This window comes from Chaetura pelagica, unplaced genomic scaffold (assembly GCF_000747805.2).
Source record: "Chaetura pelagica isolate M959 unplaced genomic scaffold, ChaPel_1.0 scaffold401, whole genome shotgun sequence".
NCBI classification, from domain to species: Eukaryota; Metazoa; Chordata; class Aves; order Apodiformes; family Apodidae; genus Chaetura; species Chaetura pelagica.
Window position 1 is genome coordinate 1380821 of NW_009952259.1, and position 16649 is coordinate 1397469.

General features: G+C 41.4%; 1 protein-coding gene across 1 annotated transcript in view; it reads left to right on the plus strand.

Moving 5' to 3' along the window:
- ANO1 (anoctamin 1, calcium activated chloride channel) overlaps positions 1-16649 on the plus strand; it is a 45758-nt gene that overhangs the window by 15224 nt on the left and 13885 nt on the right. Inside the window, 9 exon segments of the mRNA XM_010007426.1 lie at positions 425-480; positions 2343-2384; positions 5891-5955; positions 6487-6621; positions 7951-8111; positions 11235-11317; positions 13093-13104; positions 13951-14022; positions 15503-15580. Of these exon segments, the coding sequence (XP_010005728.1) occupies positions 425-480; positions 2343-2384; positions 5891-5955; positions 6487-6621; positions 7951-8111; positions 11235-11317; positions 13093-13104; positions 13951-14022; positions 15503-15580 (704 nt within the window).

Consider the following 16649-nt stretch of genomic DNA (forward strand, 5'->3'; position numbering starts at 1 on the left):
ACTTTGTGTGGGTGATGTATGCCTCTGCCTCTTCCCGTGTGCCATCCATTCCAGCCATATTCTTCTTGTGATCCAGCCTTCTGCTACACACCTTCCCATCTGCAGGCTTGCCCTTAAATCAAACTGACTTTTCAGAAAATGTAATTTATTTTAATGACTAATTTCAAGTCATTGGCTTCTAATTCTTGATTCTCAAATATATATGACTTCCTCTTGCTCTCTGCAGTTTTCCATTTCATAAAGTGAGTCATGTTTAATAACCTATATGATTAAAAATGAAACTACATGGGAAGGAACGAGAGGGCAGAAAAAGCAGTGTCTGACCAAATGTCTGTTATTTTGAGGGAAGTTTCCAGGAAGGATGATAAAGTGAGACTGTCTAACCATGAGATGGTAAATAACTAGCATATCTTTATTTTTCAAGGGATCACCAGTCTGCTTGCCAATGGAGTTTACAGTGCTGCATATCCTTTGCATGACGTAAGTGATCTTGGAATATTTTTCACATGTTTATTGTCTGACACCAAGAAATCCTTAATGTGTCACATATTCATGGCATCATCCCAAACATGGATGTTTGAATCTTGACTCTTTACTCACTCATGTCACGACTGCAGTAACTTCTGCAGGTTGTTCCCATAACTCGGGTCACTTCCAATGAATTCCCCACCTCTGTTCTACCTTTGATGATTCAAACAAGCGATGTTTGAATGAAATGTTAGAGGAGTTGTTTCTGTGGCTTAGCAAACAAAATGCTTTTCTTATTTCCTGAGCTTTTGCTCATGAGATCCCTGGCACCAGTGCTAGGAAACATATTTACTCCTGGGGCACTAGGTGGTTGGTTCTCATCCACATCTCCCTGCATCCCCCTTGCAAGTACAGAGGTGTCAGTGACTGGGTATCTGTGCCATTGATTGCCACTGGAGATAAAACCATTAGCAAGAATTTGAACTGACATAGTCCATGGAACTGGATGAGACTGCAGACCTTCTTACTGATGAAATCTGCTTCTGAGCAGTTCAGTCAGGTGTCAGAGTATGTTCAACTAGAGCATTCATTGAGAGGTTTAGAGAGAGGTGGGGAATTCTGGTGGTACTCATACCCAAGCTGGGGCTCCCATCCTGCCAGAGGTGCACGGCATTGGGATCCTGATAACATTTTTACTTATAGCTTAAAGCATGACTAGAACTCACACACACACACACACACACACACACGTTCTTAGAAAGACCCTTACAGAAGGGCTTGAAGTGTGGCCAGTGGGGGCAGGGAGGTGAATCTGCCCCTCTGCTCTGGTGAGATCCCACCTGGAGCACTGTGTACAGTTCTGGGGCCCTCAGCACAAGAAAGATATGGACCTGTTTGAGAGGGTCCAGAGAAGGGCCACCAAGATGATCAAAGGGCTGGAGCAGCTCTGGTATGAAGAAGAGGTTGAGAGAGTTGGGGCTGTTCAGCCTGGAGAAGAGAAGGCTCCAGGGAGACCTTAGAGCACCTTCCAGTGCTTCCAGGGATTGGAACTAGATGATCTTCGAGGTCCCTTCCAACCTTAATGATTCTGTGATTCTGTGACAGATGTCGTGGGGATGTGGCAGTCATGTTGCTCACCATGTCCTGCCTGTGTCAGCCTACAAGGGCTGTTGAGCCTGGTGCTGATTTTCCAGCATGGGATGTGAAGATGAAGTGTGTCTTCCTAGTTTTCTGCTCCCCTCACTCGCACTGCTTTTACATGGCACCTTAGTGTAACTGAGACCAGAACAGCCTCTTTATCTGCCTGATGTTTATCATGCATGTCAGGCAGTCTTAATACAGTGATACCACTGAGAAATCCAGAAGGGTTAAATAAACTGCTCTGCTTGTCCTTGTCTCATGTCTTTAGACAGCTACTGATAGTCTTGTATATAAGTTATTTATTGTCTTCCTTTACTCCTTTATCATATTTTAAAATAGCTCCAAATTAATACCTCAAATCTAATCAGCCCTGAGTGTTTGGAGAGTCTGGATAGGGATCAGCTTTCTCAGCTGGTCTCTTCTCTTTCAAGTGGACTGAGCTGAACCCCAAATACCATGGCAATACCACATCCTTTCCCTTGACATTTTCAGGCCACCTTTATCACTTATTCATTCCTCTTACCCCAGTGACAGACACTATTACTCTTTCTTAATGCGCCTGACGACAGAAGACAAAGTGTGCTGTGACAAATGAACTCCTAAAATACAGCATTATTTTACAGATTGCTTTTTCTGTTTTTGATGCATTAAGTGAGTGGGATCCATGGGTATGCAAGATGCATCGTGGCTCTGGGCAGGACACGCTCACTGACGCAGATCTTCTTTTTTTACAGGGTGACTATGAAGGGGAAAACGTTGAACCTAATGACAGAAAAGTAAGTTGATATGAAGGGGGTTTCACATATTCACAAGGGTCCCAGCCTGAAGGGGTCATCTCTGGGAATCTGAACATTTGGCAGGATTTCATAGAAAACATCACAAAAAGGCACTAAATACAAAGCAGTGGAAGGACAAAAGTATTTTCCAGTGCTTAAATTTGCCCCAGTGTGGAACATGGTATGGATATGTATAAATTACTGTGCTCAATAAGGACACGTTTCTTGCCATGTTGGTAAGACTATTTACACCATTAACATGTAACTCCTCATAATAAAGTTCAGATGATGTAATTTCAGGCCAGCTCTGATGAGCTGGTACCCATAAATCCTGCTTTGCTCAGTGGCAACCTCTGGTCTCAGCACTGCAACATCTGCTGAATTAATGTGCTGCTGATCTGGAGTGTGAGGATCAGAACTGGGGCTGGGGAGGGAGGAGGCAGTTGAAAACCTAAGCATAAAAGTTACTGGGAGAGGTAAAGACTGAATATTTATAAAAATGAGATGCTCTCAGCAAAGCTTTAATGTGTGCTGTTCAGCCAGAAGCTGCCCTGTGGATGTAAACTGATGTGTTGCATCACTTTCAGCATCAGTCTGGTTTAAATTGTGGTTTTATTGCTTGTATACTGAAAGGTATATGTTCATTGTAGTAAAACAAGTAGGAATTATACAAAAAAAATACTTCTCATAGGAAAAAGCAGGTTTTTTTTTACTCTTTGCAGAAATTTTGATTTCTTAAATTCCAAGTGCAATTACTACATACTCCTGATCACACTTCTCTAGAGAAGACAGACTTTTATTTCCATGTATCAGACAGAAACTGAAGTAGAGAAGTTGCAACCAGTTCTCTCAGGAAGAGCTATTACATTTGGGTCCCACATCTCCTGGGCTTCAGACTTGAAACTTTGCCTCTCCAGTTTGTTTCAGGGGTGTGTCTACAAAGAAGTTCTGTGGATCAGCATGGGCTCAGGTTGTGGGAAAAGCAGATCCAAAGATAAAATTGTATAACAATTGTATAAAAATAGGTACCCAGAATTAAAGGTCTGCTAGGCCTTAATGCAAATGGGTCATCAAAAGACAGCAACTGTTACTTCTTCTCCTCTACTGATTTGTCTTCAAAATACCACATACCTGCCATTTGGCTATTAAGCAACTCATTGCTCAGCCAAAAATAGGATGAAAATCCTGTTCTCTTAAGTGTCTGGATTGTCATCTTTATTATGAACTTTTCAAGCCTCACAAATACACTCATTTCACAAGTTTGCTGCATGTTTGGATATATTTACCTTGGCTTTTGATATCCAGCTCCATCAGATAATATTTTGGTGTGTTTTGGCTCATCTCTTCTGGTTTCTTGGCGCTTTCTTTAATCTAATCCAGTGCTAGGCCAGGCTTGTGCCTTTTTTAACTGCAAAATTAAAGATTTGAGGCAGAGAAATGAAGTAAATATTTAGGGTTATTGCACTGATCTCCTCTAATCATTGTCTTTGAAGCTGTGCTTTGAGTATGAGGCTGATAAATGTCAGGATAAATGGGATAATTCACTTGTACTTTAGGCACAAATTTGGTTTGAAGTGCTGTACAAAACTGAAAACATGGCACCGATGCAAAATCTTCCCAGCTTAGTACTTTCCTGATACGCCTGACCAGCTTAGATCACTGGAAAGGAATCTAATTTCCAGCACAAGCTTAGCTTGTAAAAATGAAGTTAAAAGAATAATAAAAGGAAGGGTCTTAGCTAATACACATGGATGTCGAGGTGTCCCGAGTCATTAATTGTTTCCCAGACATAAGTAACTGGCCTTAAACTATTGGAAACATGGCTGAAGGAAATCTAAAGCAGAATAAAAATAAATTTTGTGAGAATGTTGCTGTCTAATAAAGGCCTGCCTCTAGGTTTCAGTTTCTGCTCATACTCTTGGAAGGAAACTAATAAAGATTAATGGGCTTGAGTTGCAGAGGGGAAAATCCACAGTCCGGTTGTATTTTTGACATCGTATTTCTGTAAAAGTCAAGAATTTGTATTTCTTGAATGACTTGAACCATTTGCCCAAAAAGTTCAGCTTGGAAAGTCTGTGTTAAGGATTTGGCAGGAGAATTGCAGAAGTGCTTTAGACCCGTTGTTGGCTGTGGGACTTCTCTGTGATAAACTGTGAGAAGTAGGACTGGGCACGGGCAGGAGCGGGACGGCCAGTCTGGCCACCCGTGTTTGCTGTGTTCCACGGGAGGGATGTAGGAGGCTGACATCTGTCAAGTTTTTCATGATGAAATAGCCTGCAGATTTAAGCAGTAACATCCTGTTTGGTCTGTTCTTCCATGAATAAGATTAACAGCATTGCCCTCCCTGTAACAATAACTGGTTTAGGTCTTGGTTCCCTGTTGAGTTCCTTCCACAGCGGAGGTGGTTGTGCAGCCCTCACCCACCCATGGTGGTTTGTGTAACTGAGCTCTGAAATTGTCTGCTTTTTTTGGCTTTTTTTTTACTCCATGTTTGATGAAAAGAAATGCCTGAGCAGCAATCAGGTCATGTTTTAACTTTTGAGAGAGCAGCAGAGGAGGGAAAAGGAAAAAGATTGTGATATCACCAAATGAATTAATGAAAGCACAAGTGAACATCAAAGCATCTCCTTGAAATATCAGCCCTTGGACCAGGAACATTCTGCTACCAAGTTCATGTCACTGGGTTGGAGCAGGGAGAGAAGTAATAAAAGGAGGCATAAACCAGATGCAAAGCTTCTCTTCCCCTTGTCCCACAGAGGAGGTGATGGCTGGGTGGCCAGCAAACACGCTTTGTCTTCTCTGGTGTATTTTGTACACACACTGATTTCTTGTTTACTCTTTTAGCTGAGCTGAATTAAGAACGAAATCAGATCTGAGAGGAGCTATTTATATGTTTTACAAAGTAAAGGATAAGTTGAAGGTCTCAGAGGAACCTATTTTTGTGAGGGATTCAATTTTCTAAATCTCTAATGGGAATAATTGTTTTCCTTGGCCCGTATCCTAACCAAAAGGATGAGTGGAAATCATCGTGTTCTTTTAGTTTAAAGCTGAAAAGCTCTTCAATGCAGCCTCTGAGGAAACTCTGCACAGCTTCTCTAGATGGATGCTGAATATTCTAGTTTGCATGGTGAAAACAAACTGGTTTACTCTTAGGGGTTTTTTCTCTCTTGTAACTCAAAGCATATTTATCTTTCACATCCGTTCTGCTAGATACTTGCTACAGATCATAAAATCAGACTACTCTCCCTGTCTCTGCTATGGTTATCCATCAGCTCGGTTGCTGAAGAGCCTTTTAATGTACTGGAATTAATCACTGTATTACAACATGTCAAATAATCAAATTTGGTTTTAATACTTAATGCAGCCTGCATGTATTGGCAGATGATGGGTTGAAACCACAAAGTAGTGAGACCGGATCCACAGTGTGAGCTCTGCAGGTTGTTGGGACCAAAGGAGAAGAATGCTGGTGTACATGGTGCTTTAGCTTTTGCCTTTGTGTTTTCCAGCTCCTGTGTGAGGAGTGGGCAAGCTATGGAGTCTTCTACAAATACCAGCCCATCGACCTGGTGAGGTGAGAGCTCATGCCTTAACATCTGTACACAGTGATGCTGGTGCAGGTGTCCCTGAGGGGATGCTGCCCTTGGGTGCCACCCCAGTGGGCTCCAGAGAATGGAAAATTTATTGGGAGGGGTTTCCTGTGGGTTTAGAAATGCCCTGATGTGTCCTACCTTGTGTGAAAACTTTTGGAGGACATGTTTTTAATGATTCTTCTTTGCTCTTGTTGAGACTCTGGAGAAAACGAAGCGCTTTTTCAAAACTATCAGTTCAAAGAAGATTCACAGATACCAATTTCTACAGCAGAAACACAGAGGGCAAAATAATGACTAGTTGGATTGACTGGTTTTCATGGTGCCTGTATCTCTGGATTAACTCCAAGCACCATGAGAAAGAGAGTCCTCTGAGAAGAAAAAAATTCCCACAGGCCATCAGCTCTTACTTTCTCCATGCTTAATCCAGCTGCGGTTTGTAATTTTAGCCGTGTTATATTAAGAAATAGGAAACATTTCTCTCTCACACTTCTTTTTTTGAAAATGTATTTCAGAAAATACTTTGGAGAGAAGATTGGACTGTATTTTGCCTGGCTGGGAGTTTATACACAAATGCTTATTCCAGCTTCAATTGTCGGGATTATCGTTTTCCTATACGGCTGTGCAACTGTGGATGAGAATATACCAAGGTGAAATAAAGGGATAAATAGATTCTATTGGTAGAAGCCACTAGAAACTCAAAGTAAAACATTGCCTTTCTCTAGAAATTTTTTGTCACTAATATCTAAGGTGAACACCTCTGAAACTCTGCCTCCCAGTTTCTAGGGGTTGCCCTGTGTCACCCGTAGCCACACACCCTAATAATCCGTGTTCGCTGGCTGTGGCTTCCCCAGCTCTGGCTAGTGCTCTTGCCAGAGTACAAGATGCTACCACCTCTTGTCCTCTTCCATAATTTGGAACCTGTGCGTCAAATGAAGCCACCTCTGCATGGATGGAGGAGTTTGCAGCACCACCAACCAGCATGACCCAGGGCTGTGAGTGGGCAGCAGAACCACAGCATGTTTCTAAATCCTTAGCATTTGTTAATATTACTTGTGGAGTTTGCACTGATGTACTAAAAATAGTTCTTGGCCAGTTGCTCAGGTGTCTTTGGCTTTTTTTCCTTTTCCTTTTTTCCTAACTCAGATCATTATGTCAAAGCAAACCAAGAAAATAATGCTAATGACAGGGTTTAGTGCTTCCCATCATCAAATGCTGAGGAGGGCATTGTGTGACATAAAGATGAATCAAGAATATCCATGCCTAAAAATAAGCAATTGTTGTCAGATGAACAAGATCTTGAAGTCTTGCTAATTTTAATTCTTGAATACGTTTTGTAATAGAATATTTTTAAAGCCCTGTGATTTTGTATTATTTGCCCTACGTGCATCATCAGCTGTAGATGAAAATTGCATCGCTTGTCCCAGCATGAGCACTGGGTAACAAAGCAGATAATGGCTAGGAAGAAACAGATAAATTTTCCTTGTTCATTAAGATTGCTTTGTACTGCATCCAGCAGTTGAAGAAAATCAAAGGGAGTGTCACTGTTGTTATTTCACAGATGGAGAGCAAAGAAGTTAAATTGGTTGAACTCCAGTCTCTTGATACTCAGCACTTCCCTTGTACTTTATCTATTGTTGTAGTTATATTTCAAACCCAGAATGATTTTTACTTGCTTTTTGGTTGGGTTTTTTTTTCACTGTAAGATCCTATAGTCAAAAGCAGAGAGCCTTATGCCTCTCCTAATGCTCTCATTCCCTGGCATAGAAGTGGGAGGATGGAGGGAATCAGCAGCCTTGCCTGAGGATTTCAGCCCCTACCATGGTGCTGGTTATGGGCAGAACTGCTCGCTGGGGCAAGAGCTGGGAGGGCAGTACCTGATGGTCCTACAGACCTGCTGTGCACAGGAAAAAAAGATCATCATGGGAGATGGAGCCATACTGACCTTGCTTTTTCCATATCTTGTTGCTTCGTTGCAGTATGGAAATGTGTGACCAGAGAAACAACATCACCATGTGTCCTTTATGTGACAGAACGTGCAGTTACTGGAAGATGAGCTCTGCTTGTGCAACTGCTCGAGCCAGTCATCTCTTTGATAACCCTGCAACTGTCTTCTTCTCAGTCTTCATGGCTCTCTGGGGTAAGAAGATACACGCCTTCATCTTAAGTTTTTAATTATTTAAAATACAACAGGAAGAAACAGAAGAGATAAAGCAGTGTATTTATACTCCGCAGTTAATTATATAAAGAACTTCTCTCTTTTTTAGTTCATTCCCATGAAACTGTCACCTCCAAATTTATATTCTGGACCGAATGCTAACATTCAAAAAGTTGCTCAAGATGAATATCAAATGAAATTGTTCAGCATCTGTCATAAAACTGCCGTGTGGCATGTCAAAATTTCATTAACAGGATTGCTCAGCTTGCCAAAAGGGGAAGAAAAAAAGAAATCTATTTGCAGCGCCAGCTTCCACTTTAGAACATTAGAGAAGAAATGTTGTAATGTTCTCTGGGGTTGAGGGGAGGACTCCGCAGGGAAGCATAATGGCCTTTAGTGTCTCAGGACAAACCAACATTGATTCTTGAGTGTGCTCTGAGATGCAATTAAGTTTATCAGCAGGCAGACCTCGTGCGTGCAGACCGTGAAGTGGGAGCGGTGGCGTTAGAGGTGCGTTTGCTGATGCCGAGTGCCCTTGGACTTGGAGCACGTCACTGCACCTTTCTTGGCATGTCTGGAGAACCTGGTTCAAAAAATATTAACCCCCTCATCTTTGTGAGAGTGTCTTCAGGAATGGTTACTGAGGGGTTTTCTCCTCCCTGCTGGAGGGGAGGGATAGGGACCTACTTGCTCGGGCATCAGTTGCTAGAGGAAAGGACCTTCCAGTTGTCCTCACTGGGGTCCAAGAGGGCCTGCTAAGGTAGTGGGAGCTGGTGGGGTCCAAACCCCACGTTTGTAACTGGGAGTCCTACACAGAGAAGCTACAGAAAATAGGGAAATGTGTGTTATTCCCCCCAGCTTTGAAGTTTGAGAGCCACATACTCCCAGCATCAGTGAGAGCAGTATAAGGTGATGTTTGCCCTTGCTGTGTACACCTTCTTGTGAGTTAGCAAAGAAACTGTTTTGGATTATATTTAACCCTGAAAACATAGGTGAAGTTTTCATTTGTTCTAGTACATAGGAAGCTGCTTTTACATCACCATTCATCTGAACTGATTTTAGTACAATTCAACATAATTCAATTTAAAGCAGTGTCTTTTTGAGCAAGGTCTCCCTGTACAAAATCAGACTTCATATCTGAGATAGTTTTGGAGCGGGATGTGAAATTTCTCAAGTTCATCAAGGTCAACAGTGAATGTTATTGTGGTACAATACCATATAAAAGAAATGTTTTTTGAAAAGGTCTTTTTGAACTGAGAAACTCAGAATTTTTCCATGTTTATTTTCTTGCAAATTTCATTTCTGAAGAATGTATCAAACTGATTTTTTAAAAAATGAAACAAGTGCTTTTATTTTTTAAGGAACTAGTATTAAGAAAAACTATCTGTCTCTGCACATAAGAAGTGTTACTAGCTTCATGTACTGTTGAAGAGTTGAAGCAGAGATGCCAATTTTTTTCCTTTGTATCATGGAGGTATTTGTAGCCCCCTGGAGAAATCCAGAGGGTCGAGGCTGCCCCATCCCTGGAAGTGTTGAAGGGCAGGCTGGATGGGTCTTGGGAGCAACCTGGTCTGGTGGGAAGTGTCCCTGTCCATGCAGGGGGGTTGGAACTAGATGGTCTTTAAGGTGCCTTCCATGATTCTGTGAACTCCACTCAGGAGCATTAAAACAAGCTATAGCACTGAGCAGGGCCCCAGTCAGAAGTTCAGCATTGAACATGGACTGTGGCCCAGTGTTGTGTGGTATTAAATGGCATTAAAAATGTCAGAGAATCCAGATAAGCTCACCCAGACAGTAACCTTTGGGAATTTTTAACCTCCACTTATGCTTATGGGCCTGGATGAGATACAGAAATGCAGGTGGGCTTGGCAGAACAGGGCTGCGTTGCTACCTGGCACTTTCACCCAGGGCTTTTGCAATGAGCTGGCTGAGTTTCAGATGCAGCTTCTTCATTTTGCACTGTTGTAAGTCAGTGCCATGGCAGGATTTCTAGTAGCACTTAAAATTGATGCCTCATTGTTCTTCTGTGTTTTTCACTGTACATGGAAGCTGCAGAGCCTGGTGTGAGAACTGCTGGTGGCAGGGAAGAGGGGAGGCTATGCCAGGGTCATGACACATACCCTCTTAAGATACAGATGTGGCCATCCAGATTTATAGGAGTCCTATGGCTTGTAAAGGAGCTCAGTTTTATCTTTTGCATGTGAGAGTTTTGTTTGGAAGGCAAATGAATGTCATGGCCCTAGGCTGGTTCCACTCAAGAGGGTGTCCTTTCCTCTCTATTCAACTCCTTTCCCCTCTCCCTGCCTCTGGTTTTTCTGGATACGAATGTTTCTGAGCACATCTGTTAATACTCACTGAGGAGAACTCCCCTGGGAACACCATTTCTTGGTAGACTTGCCTCTTTCATAACCACTTATTTATTAAACAGCACTGGTGTATTCCCAGCATCTAAATATGTCCTCTGAGAACTCACTCAGTCTCAAGCAGACACACTGATATAGACCTGTCATTGGGACTCAAGAACTGCTTCAACGAGGTTTCTTTTCTCTAAGCCTCCTCCATCGAAAAGCGAATGGCAGTGTCTGTACTGATCAAAACCCTTAAAGGCTTCCTCTTTAACAGTCTGCCCACCTGCAGCTTTCACACTGGCATGAGCTTTTGGGTTTGGTTGGAGCTAAAGATACTATTGCAATCCCTAGAGAGACATAATTATAACACAATTTAAAAGCTTGTCTTGATGTATTTGAGGAAATAACTATACCATCAGTACAAGGCTCATTAAATCATTCCTGTTTTGTATAGATAAAACACAGGTTTGTGTGGACTTGGGGATGGAATCATGTGCAGGTGAAGACCAACAATATTGTTAGTCGCACATACAAGTAGAAATTTGCATGTGTGACTTTCTTACACCCCTTAAAAATCATAAGCATCTTTCTACATGAAACTGTGGATGTAAGAAATGCCCTTCCTTCGAGCTTGCCTGCATAAAAAGCTTGGCTCCTAGCACTGTTCCTTGGAATTCCCAGATTGACGTGGCTGTCAGATAAAAGAGTAACAAAAGGGAAGTTAACTGGTGTATATCAACAATAACTGTCATTTCAGCTGCCACCTTTATGGAGCACTGGAAGAGAAAACAGATGCGTCTCAACTACAGGTGGGACCTGACTGGGTTTGAAGAGGAGGAGGTTTGTCCCTTCAGTTCTGGCTCTTTGATTTCCACTGTGGTGTTACAATAATAGCTCCTTGCCCCAAGCCTAGAGACATTGACTCATGGGGAACTCCTCTTGGGGTGGATCTGTCATGTAGAAGAAAGGAAAATCCTATGCATGAACTAGTTGAGATTTTTATAGCAAGGGTATGACTAGTACCTCTTGTTGCCATGGCAACATAATTGTATATAGCCTCAGAATGTCATTTTACTTGAAGTGTGTAGTCGGGTCACACCTAGCAGTGTAGGCATGGAACATACAGCTCAGATGTTTCTCCTGGGCTGATGTCAGGGTGCTAACAACCAAGGACCTCATTCATCTCCCACTGCTGTAAATCAGAAACAAATGTATTGAAGTTGATAAAGTTACAGCATTGTAAAAAAGAAAAAAAAAGAAAAAGCACCAAAAAATTCCTATTAACTTTAACGATCCAGGATCAAGCCCTGACTTGGAAAATACCTAAGACAATAATACCAGACATGTGGGGTTGGGGCACTGGGAGGGACATAGTGTGGAGGTGTATTTTATTTTTTCATTTGCTAAAAAAAAATTTTAAAAAATCATCTCCCTAGCCAGGTTTAAACTGAATGTGCTAAATAACATGAAAGGGAAAAGGGCCAAATCTGGATGAAAAAAGGTCTTAAAAATCAATGACATTTTAGAAGGAAAGGAGGCAAAATCCTCAGCCAGCTGAAAAGCTGCATCCCACCTTTTTTTTTTTTTAAATTTTGTGGCTTTCCAAGACCTTCCTAGACAGTCCCAGCAGGTCCCTTCCATTTTTCCATGGTAGGTGATGAGCTGTGCTGCCAGCACCTCCCTGCAGGATCCCAGCTGGGACCCATGGGCTCTACAGGGGTTCACCACCTTGTCTGCTGGCCTGCCAGCTTGTTTTGTTTTCATGTTGTTGTTATTAAAAGAAGTATGACCACCCTTGTCATAGCTCTAGATGTTCTAAATAGATACACAACAAATACTGCTCATGGGAAACAAAATCCTCCCCAGCCCAGTGGGTTTCACACTATGCAGCTGGATGAGCCTGGCACAGTTAGTGTTTCCCTCACCCCCAAAATCTTTCTGCTTGAATGATCTCCTCTTAATATGTTTATCTCCTCCATAACATAGTTAGGTGCACTGTGTCAGCAGCCTCTATGCCATGTGCTTTGCTAGATCATACCTGTTTTACTGGGAGAGAATAAAGGGATTTATTTCCTGGATACTATACTGCTCTTCTATTTTTGGTAGCTCATTGTTAGCCTACATAAAAGTAGAAGGGATTAACTGTATCTTTCCAATGTCTGTTCCCTTCATGTCAGAGTTCAGAGCCCTACACAGCTAAACCAGCGGCTGCTAATACAGTATAGTTTATTCTTTGTTTTGTATTGTCAAGTCTAGATAATGCAGTCATGAGTTTGGCAAAGAATTTAAGCTCCTCCTCTTTCTGATTTGGCTGGAACTAGTATCATGTTCAGGAGTCGGGGTTTCAAGTGATACACTGAAAGTCAGTGTCTCATCTTCTGGTGTTTTTAGTGACCCCTAGTTCATCCAGTGCTTACAGGAATGTTCATGGATGTTGTAGAGCATGAGTAGACTTATTTTTCTCTGGTAGTCTCTAGCCATCCACTGTACCTATGCCTGTTTCATGTAAGATTTAAAATATAAATCCAATATGATCTGCAACAGTTCAGTAATCAAATTTTTGTTTTTGTTTTTGTTTTCTTGTTTTTCGTGGGTTTTTTTCTGGTTTCCTGAAGGAGGCAGTCAAGGTTTGGAAAACTTTTTTTTTTTAATTGCTCTTACCTTTTTTATTACATGTCTACTGATGTCATCTTTTGATCTCCACCTCTTCTTTTTTTGAGCATCAGATTTTCTTTCGATCTCCCTCTGATTCCTTTGCCGTTACACCATCTCTCTCTCTGCTCGTTCAGACTTTTTCCAGCTCCCTTCCGTTTCCCATCCGATGCATAACTGTGAATTCCGCCTCTTTTGTGAATGCATAATGATCATGAATTCCAAATCCATGAATCTTGCTGAATCTTTTGGCTGTCTTTTCATTCCGAGTGTCTCCTACACCCTCTCCTTCAACGCACACGGGGAACGGGTGGATGCTGTCCAAGACAGGATTAAGAGGATACCCCAACTGAGGATTTTCTGGGATCCCAAAGTATTTTCCATGCTGACAGCAGTTAACTGTTTCCCCCGTGAGCTGAGGATTGCTGAAATGACAGCTAATGACATGCAAAATCTAATTTTTATCAAAGAGATAGGCAATTAAAATCCAAGCATCATGTCACATGGTATGAGCCACGCTGTCTGCAGGTTGTGCTCTGTTCTCTGATGTATTAAATTCAATCCAGGTAGCATTGCAAGGGGCTGGCTGATTGGGAGTGCAGGTTGTTCTGCAGTTGCTGCTGTAGAACTGGAATGATACCTGATTTAACATGTTTCTAATTACAGCCAACTATTGATTGACGTGAATGACCTACTGAGTGAATTAAAATACAGTTAGAAAACTTGGAAGTGACCAGTAAATCGACCTGCAAACAGTTTGTATGTAGCTGATATAGAAAATACATAATTTTGCTTTCTATTAAACCTGACTTATTTCACAGGATCATCCAAGAGCTGAATATGAAGCTAAAGTTTTAAAAAAATCACTGAGAAAAGAACACAAACATAAAGAGGTATGGTAAAAATTTCCATTTGTTCCACTTGCAAAAAAAAGTTGAAAGAGAAGGTTGTTCTAGCAGGCACTGACCCAAGCCTAAGAAATAGGTAAAAAATAGAGTCACTACACATTGTGTTTAAATACCAGATGTCTTCAGTCCTAGCATACATGGGCCATTTGGTGTATGACAGTGCAGAAGACCTGATTAAGTCTAAAAATGTCTTTAACCATTAGACATAGGAGTGAGGCTTAGGAAAGCTCCCTGAGCCTGACTGAAGGGCTGGTCCTGTTAGGCTAATGAGTCAAGTTTGAGAAAATTGCAACAACTTTGTGCTAGTGTAAATACTTGTGGCCTCTCAGGAGAGGTTCTCTGCCTTACTAGAATTTTTTGGTAAGTAAAAATAATACTAGAGAATTAATGAAGAGTACTAACACCAATTTCTGTGCCTAATTCCAGCTTTGATAATCACTTTCTGCCTTATTAAAAACATAACTTCCATTTTAATGCACTGGATAAGGCAGCGTTCACTTCTGCTTTTAACTTGCTCTTGACATCACACTTATTGCTCTGATACTTAAGTACCATTGGGCTCCTCTTAAAAGATGCTCCAAAGCTGATTGTGAGATGTTCCCATTAATCCATAGGATGTGGTGTGTAGGTGGTTCAGCATTGTGTGCAATAACTTAGTCACAGCAGGGTTTAAAATCCCTGGCGGAAGGAAAAGCATTTGTCTTGCTGCCCTCTTATCAGCTGGATAAACCATGTTGGTATCCAGACCTCATTAAATTTTGCTGAAAACCTGCAACTCACTGGACTTTTGGGTATATTAGGAATTCAGATCCTAAATGTGGAAGACTGTAGGGTCTTATTAATGAATGGTGGCCTCAAAATATCAGAGTATGAGAGCTGAGCAATTAAGAGAGTTTTTTTTGTTGTTGTTGTTGTTTTTTAACCAGACTATTTATAACTTTTTGGGCTGTGTTCAATTTGGATGTTACTAATTTGGGAAACGTGAGAAAAGGAGGTTTTTCTGAAAGACTCAGTAATTATCTTTCCTTGGGATCTGGAGTGTTAAAAGTTCAAATTCAACAGTTGTAAGACAACTTGGAAATATTAATAAAGAAAAAGTATCTAAAGCTAAACCAGAAATTGCTCATATTTGTCAAGAGAAGTCCATTTGAAAAAATACTTTTTTAAAGGAAAATATTTTTGGAACATTCTTATACATCATAAAGGGAATTTTAAAAAATGGGAAAACCCTTTGCAGGGTTGCTTGATCTACCCCAGAATTTGGGGTGTTTTTAGAATTTTGTCTTTTGTTATGTTTTATTTACCTAGAGCTGCAACACAAAGCCTTAAGCAAACTACTAGAGCATCCACTTGTGGCTAAACTGCTGGCTATGCTGAGTCAGTGGAGAGGGTAGAGATGAATTTAGCAGTGCTGTGTAATCCTGTGTTGCCTGCTCCTTTTTCTGTTCCCTTTGGCTGCCGTCAGAAGCGTCGGTATTTTCCAGAAGAGACAGCAAACAGATGGAGACAAAGAGTTAAGACAGTCGTGGCTGGGGTTAAATTGGTTCTTTTTATTCAAACTTATGAAGAAACTCAAATTATGAGTAATTATGGAAGACACAAATCAGTTTGGTTTTGGCTGTTGAACCTTTGTTTAATATTGACATCCAGTTCTGGGTTTCTTCCCCTTCCTGCCCTTGTTTCCTCAGCACTCTTTGGGATGCTGTTCCTATGCACTGGAAATGGCACTGCATGGCTAATCTTAGATGTAACCCCCTGGGCTGATGGAACTTTTTGCAGTGGAGCATAGGTTGAAAGAGCTGCTTGCACTTCCCCAAGCCAACGTGCATGTAATAAAAATGGCATTTGAGTAACAGTTTTCCCTTCGCTTTATCGCCTGCGTCATCCACCAGGATGTTCCTTTTGCTGTTTATTTTCTGGTGTTTAGAAACAATTCCCGGCTTCAAAGTTTATGAAGGACTCAAGATGAGCAACACTGCTCTAAATGATATTTTCATACCCCAAATCAGGCTGTGGCTGGTTGACTGGATTTAGGGTAGCCTAGAAAGAGCTGTTATACATGTGCATTTAACTCCTATTGGTGCGGTCTGTTGAATACCACGTGGAGAGTCAAGTAGCTAAAAATTGAGGGAATTCCCAGTCTTATCTCACACCAAATCCAGACCTTGCCTAACTGTGTGTTCACCTTGGAGTTCCCCAGTAGCATGTTTAATCCCTGCTTCAATGGGACCAGCAACTACAAAGCTGCAAAAATTAACTGGGGAGGGAGAAGGGAAGAAGGAGGATTTTTCTAGGGAAAGCAAAAGAAAATATTTAACAGTAAGAGAGATCTTACTTCATGGTTTGTGACAGCCTATTTGCATGTTTCCTCCAAAAAGTATACAGAAAAATCGGGTTTATTTATACTCACAGAGGAGGTGCTTGACCAGTTCAAACCTAGATACAGAGTAAACAATTTGCCTGTGTGGAATTGTAACTGTAAACACCGTGTCCTTGCATCTTCTGACTGGTTGTGCATTTGCTAGCCTATTTTTTTTTCCTCCCCTCCCCCCCCCCTTGTTTTTGTCACGTGCAAAATCACACGCTCTGTCTTTATTGAATGTGCCCTTTTT